The sequence below is a fragment of the Dipteris shenzhenensis genome, chromosome 9 (assembly GCF_047967505.1).
Source record: "Dipteris shenzhenensis isolate YYH24624 ecotype China chromosome 9, Dip_SZ_1.0, whole genome shotgun sequence".
Classification (NCBI taxonomy): domain Eukaryota; kingdom Viridiplantae; phylum Streptophyta; class Polypodiopsida; order Gleicheniales; family Dipteridaceae; genus Dipteris; species Dipteris shenzhenensis.
In genome coordinates, this window is record NC_141604.1 from 25,487,548 (window position 1) to 25,503,350 (window position 15,803).

General features: G+C 43.2%; 1 protein-coding gene across 2 annotated transcripts in view; it reads left to right on the forward strand.

The window, feature by feature from the left end:
• The window catches only part of LOC147898422 (2-oxoglutarate (2OG) and Fe(II)-dependent oxygenase superfamily protein), a 55,388-nt gene that overhangs the window by 13,291 nt on the left and 26,294 nt on the right, over positions 1-15,803 (forward strand). For both annotated transcript variants that reach the window (XM_087379372.1, XM_087379373.1), the window contains one exon: positions 3,107-3,640. In XM_087379372.1, coding sequence (XP_087235498.1) covers positions 3,107-3,640 — 534 coding nt within the window. The remainder of the gene's footprint in view (positions 1-3,106; positions 3,641-15,803) is intronic.

Consider the following 15,803-nt stretch of genomic DNA (forward strand, 5'->3'; position numbering starts at 1 on the left):
CCTAGGTGTGCAGCCCCTTCCTGAGCTATGTCTGCAGCTCCTCAGCCCCTCTTTGTCCTCTTGGATGTAGGTTCAAAGACTGCTGGTCTGCTGCTCCTGATGAGCCCCAACTTCCAAGGGCTCCCCTTTTATAGGGGCTGAAAGCCCCCCAAACCAGCCGATAAAATGGCAGACCCATCAGCCTCATAAACCGATCCACCCCTGCTTTGTAAACTGACCTAGGGGGGCACATCTTTCGAGGCCTTTGCAGGTCCCGCCTGGCCACGTGGCAGGAAGCCACTGGCCCAGGCTGTCCTGCCCATGCCTTGACCTGTTCCAGGCCCTTTAGCTGCTCCAAACAGGCATGGTCCGTACAGTCTGCTCCACTGCTCCGTACAGTCCCGTACACCTGCTGATGTCTCCTGCCACGTAGGTGTACTGTTCCAGCGTTCTAAACATATGCAGACCTGCTCCAATCTGAGCTGTACTGCCACGTGTTTACCCTGGCCTGTTGCAGTTCACCATGGAGGCTCAAACTTCTACGTAGATTCCTTTGTGTGCTCCCCACATGGCAGCACATGTGCTGCCCATGTAGCAGCCCCATGCTTTCATGTTTTGCTCTGCTGCCCACATGGCAGCCAAAGTGCTTACTATGTGGCAGCCACATCACTTCTTGACTCACCCCACCCATGCTTTCCTCATGGGGTGGCTTAAATTCCAACACGTGGGCCTATGAGACAAAATACAAACATAAAAAGTAACTCATACAAGCCACTAAGGGCTGATTAAAGGGCTCGCTAAGGCGCTCGCTGAGTGCTAGGCTAAGAAATTTGTAAACTCAAGCCTAGTACTCCACTGCTCTGCGTCGTCTCTTCTCACTGACCCACTCTACCCTCATATCAGCTATCTTGTCCTCTTCTACTCCACACTGTCCTGAGGCTGACTCGAATGCGCAGGGTAAGCAATGCACTCCGCATGATACAAAGTTTGCAATGAGACCTCTACTCATAGATTGTATTTTCTAAAATTATAATGTACTATGATCGGGCTTGATAGTATGGTGGGTAGGTAGGTCTTACCTTGGAATGCTTTCCTCCAAGGCAAAACATTTAGCAAAAAGCAAGCACTCACAAGATATGAGAGCTCGAAATGCAAATCTTGAAGGTCAAACTTGAAGCACAGTAAACTGCAAAGCACATGAAGATAGAGCGTGAAGCACATGACTTGGCTACTTGTCCTCTGATTGTTGTCTCATTTTTCCCTATGATTAGAGAGATTGCTTGTTCTTTGACTATTGTCTAGTTTTGCCCCTTGATTAGAAGGTATTGGTACGTCATCTCTTGATGCGGGCATGGTATTTATCGCAATTCAAACATACATAGGCTTTGAATAATGAGAAACTATGATGATTCTTAAAACAAACAATATCTAAATTATGAGAGAAATTAATGCAGGAGCTAACCTAATTAAGGCTGAGACACTTGTATCAGACCACCCATACTTTGCTTGTAGATTCAAGATTGATAGATAAGCCCGTAGTTTTGACATTGCAGCACCCTCGTACAACCGTGTTGATTGCAACTCTCGCATATTGGCCTCAGACTCGGACATGTTGTTGTGCTCATAGTCTTTGTCTCTTGTGGCATTGTCACTTCCTAATGTCTGATCTATCTCTATAGGGTCTCCCTATGTCACCGCATCTCTATCAGATAGAGACCATGGTCACGAAAGTGGATCAGCCAAGAGATTGGCGCAAAGCCCCACTTGAAAGAGACAATGGTATGGTTCTCGGATCTCATAATAGACTGGGCAGGTACATACGAAATGCTTCTCTCTCCACCTCCACCAATGTGCGTAACCTGCAGATCTGCTACTCTGTAGGTGTGGCTATGGCTCTCCTTGCCTCGATCCTTAGCTGATGGGAGGAGACCCGCAGTTGTCCAATGTCCGAGAGAGAGAGATGCACAGGAGGCTATGTGCCCTTTGTAGGCATCTCTGTACACAGTGAAATAGCCGCATGGGATTTGCTAGCAGAGAAGTAGTGGGAGCGGTAAATAGGTGTTGAAAAGGGAGTGGAAAGCATGAGTTGAACGAGGAGGAGGCAGCCCGAGCTGCAGGCTAAGGTTTGACTAGAACGACATGAAGACAAAAATCATAGAGCATCAGAAGACGAATTGAAAATTGTCTTTTTGGTTTTCTCTAGATTCTTTATTGTCTGGGAGATATGGGTTTCCAAGGTGGCTGAATTCTAGTGCTTTTAAAATTGGAGAAAAATGGAAAAAAAGAGAGCTAAAAGCAGTGACGAAAATTTGTTTTTAGAAGCACCTTTTATATTTGGAAGGAGTGTTTTTTTTGGAGAGCAAACAGATTTGGTTTTGTCTCAGATTTTGAGAGTGAGCTTCTTCAACATGGAAGAGAGATTTCATTTGTAGATTTTCATGTGCTTGTGAAAGGTCTGAGTGGTGAATCTGACTGAGATTTGAGATCAAGGTTCCAAGATAGATTTCGAGATTGGGATTGTGGTTTGTTTTTTGCCTCCAACCATGATTGTGATTGAGATCGAGGTACTGGACGCAGAGCACGGGGGTGGCGGGGCGGTACTTTAGTCTTCCAATCGGAAGTGTTTTCTCTCACAATTGAGAGACTTGCTCACATTCATATGGTGTTATAGAATCACACTGTTTGACTTGCTGTTGATTAATGGAAGGCTCAAATGTACATAAAAAAGACTAACTGAGCAGGTTAAATAATGGAAAGAGAAATCTTTCTTTCTTTGTTTCATGTTTTCCTTACCCCTGTTCTCTTCCTGAGCGTTTGTAGGGTTGGATTATTCTAGCTTGATGAAGCTAGATCTATGTTTCAATAAATTACTTACATGGTTCTAAACAGAATGTAATTACCCTTGTCATGGTGGCAATGTACTACTTCCAATGCATGTTGTGCCACCTTCCTATCTATTTATGAATGATAACACAGTATTTACCACTGAAGTTTGTTGAAGGTTCAGACATTTATTTGCAAAGAGGATAGCTCACTGGCTAGATGCAGAAAAATTATTAGTCAATATTAGAACTTCCTTTCTTTCTTGTCCTGCTTGGTTAGGAGGTGGGTTGCTTTGATTTTGCAGGTGCGGATTGTTGAAGAGGTAACTGTTTGTGGAACTAGCAAAGAACCAGACGGGGACCTTGAATCGACCAATAAAGAAAACAGGATGCTTAATGCAGACTGTTTTTGGTCGGAGCACAGTTCTATTGACTCCACCATAGAGATTTCAGAACCAATCATGCATTCAAGTAGGCTGAACAACAGCAGGGAAAATAACTTGAATGTGGATAGTAAAGAGCTCAACAGGCGGTTTGCTGTAGAGCTTTTGACATCATTACAGAAGCAATGTCTTCATAGTCTTGTTGTTTGCATAAGTGATGACGCTATGGATGCTAATGAGGAGCGACAAGCTGCAAGGAAGTCACAGTTTGGCTATGCGAAGGGTGATGATGCTTATGGGAGAACAGGAGCTGTCAGAGAAAATGATTTGGTTTCCTGTCAACAGCAGAGATCTAACAAACAAATCAGAAGTCTTACGATACAGAAGGACATCATAGCACAAGTTTTCAGCATCCTTGAACCTTTAGATCTCAAACAAGTGCTGCTAGTTATGGTGGTAAGCATATCTGCTACGATCAGAAAGTTCTATGATGGTCAATATATTCAGTCTTTGTTCTTAGAACACAGCATCATGCACTTTGTTTCTGCCGTCAATGCTCATGTGAAGGAGAAAAGTTAATCCATTGGCCTCATAGACGTGCTCTTAAATCATTGCAATCCTTCGTGTGTCGCATTTAAAAATTGTGGGTTCAACATGATCGATTAATCTTTAATTTCACAAGGCGTTTTAGAAATGTAAATGTGTACTTGTAATTACGGGCGATACAGAATGCAGGAGGAAAAAAGTGATTTGTAACAGGTTTTATGGATATGCTCTTCTTATCTCTATTTAGCACTTTCACAAAGAGACGATGCATACTGTTGCAGCTTGTAGATACACCTTTTAAAATCTGAGACAAGTATGTGGCCACAGGCTTTTGTGCTGACAACACTTGCATTTAACTGGTGAGCTTTAAAACTAAGGGAAACACCAAGACAATTCATGATAAAAGAAACAAGGACAAACCAATTCTTAATTGAGAACAATAGCGATGAGGACACCCAAACTTGGTGCAACATCCTCAAATCAGCTCGTACCTTTCAGCACACATTTTGCGACTTTCACAACCACCTATAGATTAATCTCAATACCAAGTTATCACCTTCCAATGCATCTCAAATAACACCTTTACAACTAACATCGCAACTTATCACCCTACAGCCATGCCTGCATAGATATACCCACTCAAAGTCAGCAGCATTAATTTGCTAGTAGCACCTGAAGGCTGAAGTTACTTGTTGACCAGTAACTTGTAACTGTAGGCTTATCAGCTACAACTAAGCTTGCATAGAAATATGGGATCAATATCAGCCGCACTGCATACGACAACGCTGCCCATGAAACTGAAGTATCAGAATCTGCCCGCGGATCAGGAGCTCTCCTTGTCAACTAGTAACTGCTTCAAGATTGGGGAAAATTCTAATGGAGGCCACTGTACCCTCTTTTTTTTGGAATACAGTTACTTGGAATTTCCTCTACATGTTGTTGCTCTGTCATCGACAACTTCTTCTACATTCACTCTCTTGCTGGACATTGTAGCATGACTGGCATTGTGCTACTTCATATTAAGTTTTCTGTCACAATTTAGGCCTCTTTGCAGTGTGTTCTCTCTAGAAGTCCCCTAAGTCAATCAGGGAATACATTGGGGCGACCTAGAAGCTAACTTGCATTTAATATATGGTTGGGAGTTTAGTGGCAATCTTGGGCTAGATTTGATACCCAGAAGAAGCTGGACCTAAATGGTACTTTAAACAAGTCCCAAGGCTTATGGGTAGGTTCATCTCTTCTAACCTTTACCTTTAAGTTCTATAGCCTGGTTATCATTGAGATGGCTATTGGTCGTTTATGAGAGGGCAAAATCTTTTTGGGCCATCAAGCTCCATCGGCATATTATTTTGTTTTGTCCCTTCAATATAGAACTTTTAGTTCAGAGCTCTTCGGACCTTCTAGTATCACTACCTAGTAGATTTGGAGAGTTAGATGGAGAGAGACATTATAGCACACACAAGTCCATCCTTGTCAGACCTTCCCTTGCATGTGCATGGATATTGTACTTGGTTGAGGATCCAAGGCTCTTCTAGATCAACAACTTCAAAGATGAGGCACTTTTGGGTTATGCCAAAGTTGCTCTCAATCTCCGATCTAATGACTGGAGGAATAGGAGCTAGTTCTGCAACACCAAAAGTTGGATCCACTCGATATGGATGGTTCATAGGAAGAAGTAGCTTGTGCTTCTCATATACCATCTTTGCAAGAGTTTTGGAGTGCCGACTGCACAAACTCTCTCTACAACTTGGGCATGCGTGGTATCCGGACACTTGGAGACTTGTTACAGTAATAAGACATAAGAAAATAGTCTTGAGACGTGAAAGAAGAACACAATCAATCGCAAATTGATTTTGGTGGATTGAGAGGAATATAAATTTTGTACCTGAGCGATCATGCAAGTTGGGATAAAGTTGCAAAGTGCTCATATTTTCCTTTGTAAAGGATGCACATGCATAAATTAAATTGTAATCCATTCCTAATAATGCAAGTATTCTCTTTGCATCCTTTCTTGAGTCAATAATGAATTGTATTGCCTTTTGGAAGTAGTTTTTAAAGTATCAATCCATTCAATATATTTGAAACATCAAATTGGGAGTTTATGTAATGGACTATTCATTGGAATGACTCAAAATTCTTATCAAAAGAAAGATGAAACACTAGTGTCTGACTATCCATAAGTTGCTTGCAAATTTAACATTAGAAGAATGCAGCCACCTTTTTGGCTTTTTCATGCTTCGCAAGGTATATTGATATTGTGCGTTTTTTACCCCTATATATATAAAACAAGTGTATGTGTTCAAAGATGTTCTATCTTTAGACTAGAGTTGTAACACCATGTGAGCTAGCTATGCATGGAATAGGCAGCCGCGTTTGCCCTTAACCTTCAGAGTGTTGATAGGAACTTAGTACAAAGACTTTTATATGAAATGGATCTTGAATTATCCATGGGAGAGTAGATATGTATGTGTGAGAGCATTTGTTTATTCTACGGTCTGGCGGTGATGACATCAGTGGGATTGTCTTTCATAGGAGTTTGGGCATGTTCTTGGCTTCATCTAGATATATGTTTTCGCCATATGAGCAAACACACATATTTTCTTGTGAAGCTTTCGTCCATGTTTTGGTCTTTCTATCTTTAGTGGTGCGTTGTCCTAGCATCTATCTTTTGTAAGCATTTTTTACTTAGAATACCTCATTTGGGAGAAACTAAAATGAAATACTATAGTCTTGTAGCTTGGATGAAGAGAAGGCCCTTTCCCTCGTAATGGTGTCGACAAAAACTTAGTACGAAGACTTTAGTATGAATGGATGCTCAAGTGTGCTTGCACACGTGTGTATGACAGCATTTGTTTATACTATGCTCTACACCCATTGTTGGGCACTGATGACATTGGTGGGGATTTCATAGTCGGTAGTCCTTGCCATGTGTGATGAAGTTTATGGTTTTCAATCTTGTGACTACTGGTCATGAGATTGGAATTGCAATATTTATTTTGTCGTCAGAGGATGAGTTTGGGCATGTTCTTGGATTCATGTAGATATATATGCATGGGGATAGAAGTGTTTGATCAAATGGCAATAGAGTTTCGTATGCCTCAGTGTTGTAAATTCTTTGTTTAAAATATGCACTTGTTCATACTGCTTACTAGAATCAAACGAATGAAGACTGAAACTTGTTCACTTCAACAACACACAGTATCATCTGGAAGAGTTCATTTGGGAGTCATCATCTTTGCTTTTCACAGGAGAGAGCTGCTCTATTTGTAGGCTTGACATGCAATTGCATGGAGAATGCTAGAACATCCAAGCCTACTGTGTGCATAGTAGAGCCGTTGGTTGAAATTTTACATTTTAAGGTACCATTGTTTTATAGTGTGGTCTTTGATATAGTTTCTTTGTCTTGGGGTAATGCATTTGTTGATGGTTCTTTTTGTTGGTTAGCTTCTGTTGATAGAGTTTGTTATGAGTATCTTTGTGGTAATCTTCTAGCCTATGGATGACAACTCTTTTGTTGATGATAAATTTTGTCTATTGATATGAAGCACATCTATGTGGTTTTCTCTCACATGGATTTCGTCAATTAGTGGTGTAGATATTGAGCCAATTTAATTCCATGTAAGCGTGGTTATGGGCATTGACCCATGATGTTAGTACTGAAGGCATCACTAAGGAGGCATATTATATGAGAATTCTTTATCAAAGAAGAGTTAGTTTTGGAGACATTGTGGCAGCTATGACATGTTGTTTATTCCCACAGCCATGGGGAAGAAAACTATGTAAAAAGGATCATCAAGGGGCATACACCAGAAGCATCATCTTGACCGGAAGAGCAACGTCTTGAGTTGTATTTGGAGATATTGTGGCACCAACGAAATGTTGTTGATATATCCACAAAGCCATGGGGAAGAAGACTTTGTAAAAAGAATCATCAAGGGGCATACACCAAAATCATCATCTTGACACAGAAGAGCAACTTCATATGTTAATCTTGAGGAAAGGTGCCGAGGGTTAGGTTGAATGTTTTGTGTATATTGTTGATATACATTACCATACAACATGGCATTGTTTTGTATAATATGGGCTCATGCATGCCCTAGTAGGGTTCAATACAGTGATAAACACCAGAGCTTTTGCAAGTCTTCTGGGTTTATTTGCAATCCAAGTATCCCTTTTCATTGTGCTGCTTAGAAGTTTCACAAAACTTCAAAAAAAGCGAAGATTTATTGCAGTTGCTTGTGAGACTACTTTGACAGATGTCTCTAAATGGCTAAGCTACTGCTTCAAAGCCATGCTGCATAGTGTCCATGAACTTTGGAGGGACTTGTTAAGGGAGCAAGATGTCCCCTCGCATTCTAGTTGGATTTTAAATGACTTTGTAGGAGTGATTCCTATCGTAAAATTTTTTAATTCGTCTCGAAGCATTCAAGAAGAAGAGTCTCCTATTCTCCTTCAAACCTACGATTTTACTCCGCTTTATACGAAAATCGAGCTGGAAGATCTTAAGTTTAGAATAAAAAAGCTAATGGCTGAAGTTTTTAAGCTGAGATTTTAACAAAGATAGATGCAAAGTGCTAGAAGTTGAGAAAACGGCTTTATGGTTCGACTTTTTGTGATTCCAAAAAGAAAAGATACACAAAGGTAGGTAAGTGTTGAATATGTTCGCTCTTGGATAGATTTTCTTTTAGATAATCTTTACATCACAATAGCTGATTCTTTGTGTCAACAAATTATAGGAATCCCTATGGGCACTAATTGTGCTGTCTTCTTAGCAAGCTTTTATCTTTTCAGTTATGAAAATGAGTTTATGCAACGCCTTATTTCTATAAATACCTGCCCTATCATTTTACATAAACTTAGCCAAGTTAGGCGTTTTATAGATGATTTATTTGTACTAGATGTTCCTGACTTTAAGACTTTATGTACAAAGACGCTTGTGCTTTTGGAGAAGGAATCTATCCTCGTGACTTTTGTTGTGAACTGAATTGCACTTCAAGAGGGGATTCCTGTATTTTCTTAGATCTTAGACTTTCTCAATCTACCGTACAATTAGAGGTTGATATATATGATAAACATGAACAACTTGAATATAGTGGTTTACACATTATTAAAATGCCTCACATTGAGGAAGGAAGAGAAGGGGCTGAAGAGGCAACAATAGAATTTTTGTCCTTCATCCTTGCTGTAATAAAGAACAGTAAACTGAATTTACAGCGGAGAACTTGACCACGCAGCGAACCTGGGTGTCGATTGGAGTCGCCTTCTAGTAGAGGTACTCCGATCTAGAGCTGTGAACCTAGCTCTGATACCATGTTGGAAATAGAGGATAGAATCACTCACACCTCACTTCCTATCTAGCTCATACAAGACTCAGAAAAACTGAAAGAGAGATAGGACAAAACTCAGATATAATCCTCCACAATCGTGGGCAACAAAAGCTCAAGGATGAGTGTGTACAAACAGTCCGAGATGCTGTAAATGATGCTGAGCCTATTCCTCTTCCTATGCGCTTGCCTGTGTGCAAGGCTGTAAGTGCAAGTGATAAGGAATGAGGGGGGAAGGGAGGCTTTTTATAGGAGGGGCTAGGCCCCCTCAATCTGGCCGACCAGGGAGTCGGCTCTCTGCCCAATCCACCGACCTGCCAGCCCACCAACTGACCTGATTGGTCGGCCTTTGCTGGCTGATCAGGCCGGCTTGGGCCAGGCCTATATAAGGGCCCATAAACCTTGCTTATGGGCTGCTGTTGCAGCTGCCAACTCCGCCCGTGTGCAGGTCCAGGAGGCGCCTAGGATACCGCGCCATCTTCTTGTTGCAGGGTGGGTTCGCTGCCAGGTAGGTCTTTTGCCTTTTATCTTCCCCTACCCCCTATGGTCTCCTGCCCCCTCGTCCCCTCAAATCGGGGGCTCACAGGTGGGGCAGTGACCTTCAAACACTCTCTAGTCTAGTCAATGAAGCGTATCCTCTGCTTAGTTGGGCCTGCATCGCCGATCTCATAGTAAAGATAGGTCCGGAGAAGAGAACCCCTAGGTATGTATATGACGAAACAATCTCAACCGGCGACCCGTCGAAGGTGAACTGCTCCCGGTGCACAATGACTTGGGATGTGTTGAAGATCATGACCTTGGTTTTACCAAGGTTGACCTTCAAATCATGGGAATCACAAAAGGCCTTTAGTGCATCTAGGTGTCTCTGGAGGCCCTCTCCTGAAGAAGATAAGAGTGCCACCTCATCTGCGTATAACAAGATTTGGATTAGAGTGCCGGCGAGAGAGCATCCCTCCCTGTGAGAGAGAGAGAGAGAGAGATTTTATTCCTTTTTTTTGAAAGATTTTGTTTCTTGATTTGCTTGTTTAAATTTGCTTTGTCACCTTCTTCCTTTCTTCCTTATTTCTTGTTTTCTTTCTCTTTTGTTTATTTGACGTATTTTAGTAAGCACAAGGTTTGCCCAAGAGACTCCGTGGGTCTTTACAAACCTAGTATAGTTGCTTATGCTTGGGCACCGATGATGACATAAGTGTTGTGTTGATTGCTAAGTAAATCTTCCTTTTTATTTTAAAATAAAAAAAATTGTTACGTCTTTTTTCTTCAAAGATCTCCGAGACCCTATCCTGCACCATTTGGAACTGTAATGGTACCTTATGGTCAGAACCGGGAAACTTCTCGGAATCCTATATAGGTCGCGACATAGTCTTCTACATAGAGACACATCAGAGTCCAGAGCGCCCAGTACCAGTAGTCAGCGGATACACATGGGAGTCAGCCTACAGACATGAGACTAGGGACACAGGGGGAGTACGAGGTTCAGGAGGAGTAGCAGTTCTTTATAGATCCACCCTTTTCGGTACAAAGAGATGCACATTCGAGGTTTCATTGGATGCGGATCTGATACATGGATAGGCGGGATTTGCTTGTTGCAGTATGGTACTTCCCTCTTGAGACCTCCCACTTTGCTACAGATCCACCCTTTTCGGGACCATTTCAGTAGAGCAAAGAGATGCACATTCGAGGTTTCTTTGCATCCGGATCCGACACATGGATAGCCGGGATTTGTTTGTCGCAGTATGCTACTTCCCTCCTGAGACCTCCCACTTTGCTAGAGATGTTTGAGACGAGGTTGAGACATCTTCATTTGCAGCTCTTTATCAGTCCAGTGTTGACTTCTCGAGCCGCGGAGAAGTCCTCCTAGTTGGGGACTTCAATGTGGGACAGGTGCCTTTTAGATACCACTGCTCGACTTCAGGGATGATTCTACTGCCACACATTGACCTTGAGGGAGCATGTATGCTACGGGTTTCGAGGTTTGGTCACATCTTATGGGCAGGTCCTATTGGATCTCGGCAGGATGCATGATCTTATTATTTATATTGGTTTTGATAGATGACCCGCCTCAGGTGGTCTCACATGCTTTCCACATGGGGGAGGCTCTAGCGTTGTTGATTACATCATGGGATCCGCTGCCTTCACATCTCACATCATTGATTTTACTGTGGCACCTCTTCCCCTAGGAGTGGATCATACCTACTTATTCTTTAGTATTCCACTCCTCGTTGCACAGCTCCTTCCACCCCACTGATTTCTTACTCCACCCATCATGACAGATGCTTCGATCGCGATTCCTCACCTATTTACTCGGGCCGTCTGTACATACTTCTCGCTTATATTAACTTCATACCCCTATTAGAGGATCGCGCTGCCCTGATCACCCGATCACTACACGAGGCTACCCTCCCGATCACTACACGAGGCAGCCCTTCACGCTTTCCCTCACACCACTCACTCCACCTGTCCACGACCACCCGGGACCGTACCTTGTAATAGTTGATACGATGATGAGTGCAAGGCTTTAAGTTGTCAGCTGAGATTCAAAACCAAAAACAATCTTCCGAGCGAACTAGAGATGCTACGCGAGTATCGTCGACTGGTACGTAGAAAGAAACTAGATTTTGTTCGCCGGAACGGGAACGAACTACTGAATATTTTGTTTACTACCAAGGACTATTGGCGGAGATTTCTGGAGGGACGATCCCCCTCACCACTTGGCACTCACTGACACTCAGGTGTAGCATAACTATGCATGCACACTAGATGACATCCCAAATCAGCCAGTCCCTGACCTCTCACATATGCCACACCCCACATCCTGCTCCCTCTTCACTAAGGGGGGGATGAAGGATGCCGTTAAGAAACTTCATAATGGCCGAGCGAAGGATCATGAGAAGCTATGCACTAAGTTCATTGCATATGGGATTAACCTCCTAGCCCTGATCTTAGCAAAGCTCTTTAATGAAGCTGTTTGTTTGGGGTACACTATTTCACCCATCCACAAGCCAGGGGATCCCATGAGCTTGGAGAATTACAGGACCATTATGATTGGACGTGTTGTGTCCAAGTTTTATGCATCAATGCTTGATTCCGAGGTCAGTCAATTTGCAGAGTATCGAGGACACCAGGACAGGTTGGATTCTGGCTGGATCATGGGACCGAGCGTATTCCTAGTGAAGCTTAGCTTCTACAGAGATCACTACTTGCACATCACAGAGGAAGGTTTCATTGACCCACCAGGATACACGCAGATCCACTTACCCCACTCACGGAGGATCTCTATTAGGCAGTTCCGGGTCTCTTCACATAGACTATGGCACTTTGTCCTCTTCTATGGCACTTTCAGCAGGGGGGACCAGAGATGTTGGTATGCACGCATTGAGAGAGGGTTTGAGCGACTAGGGCTTCACATGGATAGACTCCCTCCCTTCTAGAACAGTATGGATGCTGCATTTTCTCCCCTCCTGTCACACGAGATCAACCAGGTAATCCGTGAGGATCTTTCGCAGCTACACACATTCCGGACCTGGTTGGGACTAAACGAGCTCCCAGTGAAGCTCACAGAGATCACTACTTGCACATTACAGAGGAGGGCCACGAGGATGTACACAAATCCACCTACCCCACTCATTGAGGATTTCTATTGGGCAGTTCCAAGTCTCTTCACATAGACTTTGTATTTACAGCGATAGAGCAAAGGGCATACCTAGGGAGAGGCACATATGCACATTATGTGACATGTAGGAGGTTGAGATGGAGGAGCACTTCATCTTCAGGTGTCTTGTTTACTTTGAGATCCGAAGGCGTTTCTACTGCCTCTTCACAGAGAGTTTGGGGTTTTGTCCCGATTCCTCTCCTACCCAGACCAGAGATGTTTGGCGGGCGTCATCCATGAGGTAGTCAAGCACCGCGAGACGATACTTCAATCACAAAGACAGGAGCAGAGTTCTTTACTTTATCCCCTCAACATAATGACTATATCAGCCTGTTGGATTAGCGGTGCTAGATAAAGAAGTAAAAGGGATTATAGCCTCACCTGATTGGCCTACAGGATTGGCTCCACCTGAGGATGATCAACCCCTTTCCAATATATCTGATTTCTTGCGGAAATCAATTAAAGCTTACAAGCTTTATCTGGCACCCCTGTTTTTTGTGGCTCGCCTAATTTTAGATGATGCATTGAGTAGGGGGGAGCCCTATTTATGTACGATGGATTGAGTAGGAAGGAGACCTATTTATGTGCGATGGCACTTGGGCTGCAATTATCGTTCTTCCCGCCATCTCAAGCAGCTTTGAGCACCAGGACAGCAGGCTGGATTTTGGCTGGATCATGGGACCGAGCGTACTCCTAGTGAAGCTTAGCTTCTACAGAGATCACTCACATTACAGAGGAGGGTTTCATTGACCCACCAGGATATACATAGATTTACCTACCCCACTCATTGAGGATCTCTATTGGGCAGTTTCGAGTCTCTTCACATAGACTTTGTATTGAGAGCGGTAGAGCAGAGGGCATATCCAGGGAGAGGCACATATGCACATTATGTGACATGCAGGAGGTTGAGACGGAGGAGCACTTCATCTTCAGGTGTCTTGTTTACTTTGAGATTCGAGGGCGTTTCTACTGCCTCTTCATAGATAGCTTTGGGGTTTTGTTCCTACCCAGACCAGAGATGTTTGGCAGGCTTCATCCATGAGGTAGTCAAGCACCACGAGAGGATACTTCAATCACGGAGATAGGAGCAGACTTCTTTACTTTATCCCCTCAACATAAAGACTATATCGGCTTGTTGGATTAGCGGTGCTAGATAAAGAAGTAAAAGGGATTATAGCCTCACTTGATTGGCCTACATGATTTGCTCCACCTGAGGATGATCAACCCCTTTCCAATATATCTGATTTCTTGTGGAAATCAGTTAAAGCTTACAAGCTTTATCTGGCACCCCTGTTTTTCGTGGCTCACCTAGTTTTAGACGATGAATTGAGTAGGGGGGAGCCCTATTTATGTACGATGGATTGAGTAGGAAGGAGACCTATTTATGTGCGATGGCACTTGGGCTGCAATTATCGTTCTTCCCGTCGTCTCAAGCAGCTTTGAGCTGCATCAAGGGTGTCCTTTATCACCTACCCTGTTTGGCATGGAGCATGGCATGTCTGAGTCCGTTCACTTTACCTTAAATGGTGAAAAGGTAGGAAAGCTTGCAGAGAAGAGCATGCATCCTCTTGCAATATTGAAGATGGTAAACAATGTGGGGTGGAACAATTGTGGATTTTGACATTTTCCAATTCCTAGTGGTGCAATTAATTTTGATGTGTGGAATGGTTTTGTTTCATGTCAATGTCAAGTTTTGCCCCAAAAAATATAATTCATTTTATTATTTATATTTAGAACATTTGGGTATATATAGGTTATAAAGTTACTTGAGTTTCAAAGTTTCATTATCATAGCCATAGTTCTCCTAGCTACCAAACTCTCATGGATTCTGCTAGGTCGGCCTTCCACAATTTCAGCTCCCGTACTCCATTAGTTGATAGAGAGGAGGAGTTATTTCTAGTCTTTGATAAGAGCATAGATGTCCTAGGCACCTACTTGGGAGCCCGAGACAAATTTGAAGACCTCATTAAGTACATGCAAGACCACATTACGAGTGGATATCAACCTGATGAGTCTACAAAAAGATGGGTCCCAATTGATTATTTGAAGTACTTGTTCAATCAAGAAACTTGAGCCGTCATGCACTAGGAGTAGTTCATGTTTGATGGGTCACCTGTTGAGATAGTTTCATCATACACGTATCCGGGCGTTCCTCCGAACCCATCTTTACTATGAGACCCTTGATGCAGGCCTGCCTGGGTAGGGGATACGCTTCATTGGCCAGATTAGAGAGACAGTGCTTCCGTTCGCACTTTCAGGATCCATGGACCAAGGGGCTGCTTTTTGACTCCTCGGTCCGCCGAGCGGGGATGTATGGGAGCACTTGTTGGGGGCCATACTTGTCGGATACAGAGTGGGCTCATGTGGAGTGGCTACAGGCTCTCATGCTATCACGGATGATTCGCGGTAAGCCGTCTGTTCCTCACTAGATCATTCTGGATGAGTTTGGGTCATCCCCATCGAGTCACGGAGTACGGGGATTACACTTCTGGACGCAACAGACTACCTTGGCTAGCTTTGTCCTCTTGTATGGCACTTTCAGCAGGGGGGACCAGAGGTGTTGGTATGCAAGAATAGAAGGACAGGAGGATGCCTATGCTCAATGCTTGGTACAGCTAGAAGCCTTGGATGAATGCAGATTACAAGCCTTACAAAACTTGGAAGCTTCTCAAAAAAGGCGCAAGGCCCGTTTTGACACCAAATTACGCAAGAAGAAAGATATTATAGAGGGAGATTTGGTAATGAGATTTGATAGCCGTTTGGACAAGCGGCTACACAAAAAGTTTATCGACCGATGGGAGGGACCATATCGAGTCAAAAAGAAGGTCACGAATGGAACCTATCAGCTTGAGGATGTTGATGGCATGGTGATACCCGGGCATACCAATGAGTATCACCTTAAATTCTTCTATGCTCGACCACCTTGAGGGCCAACAGACCCTCTCTGTCATTAAAGAGGATCTGCTGGGGGGGGGGGGGAAAGATGTGATGCCAAAAATTGATATTTTTTTATTTGGCATTGGGATTGTTTTCTTCTATGTTTGATAAGAGTTTGAGTAGCAAGTGATAGCCTGGCGGCTCTCACTTATTTCTATTT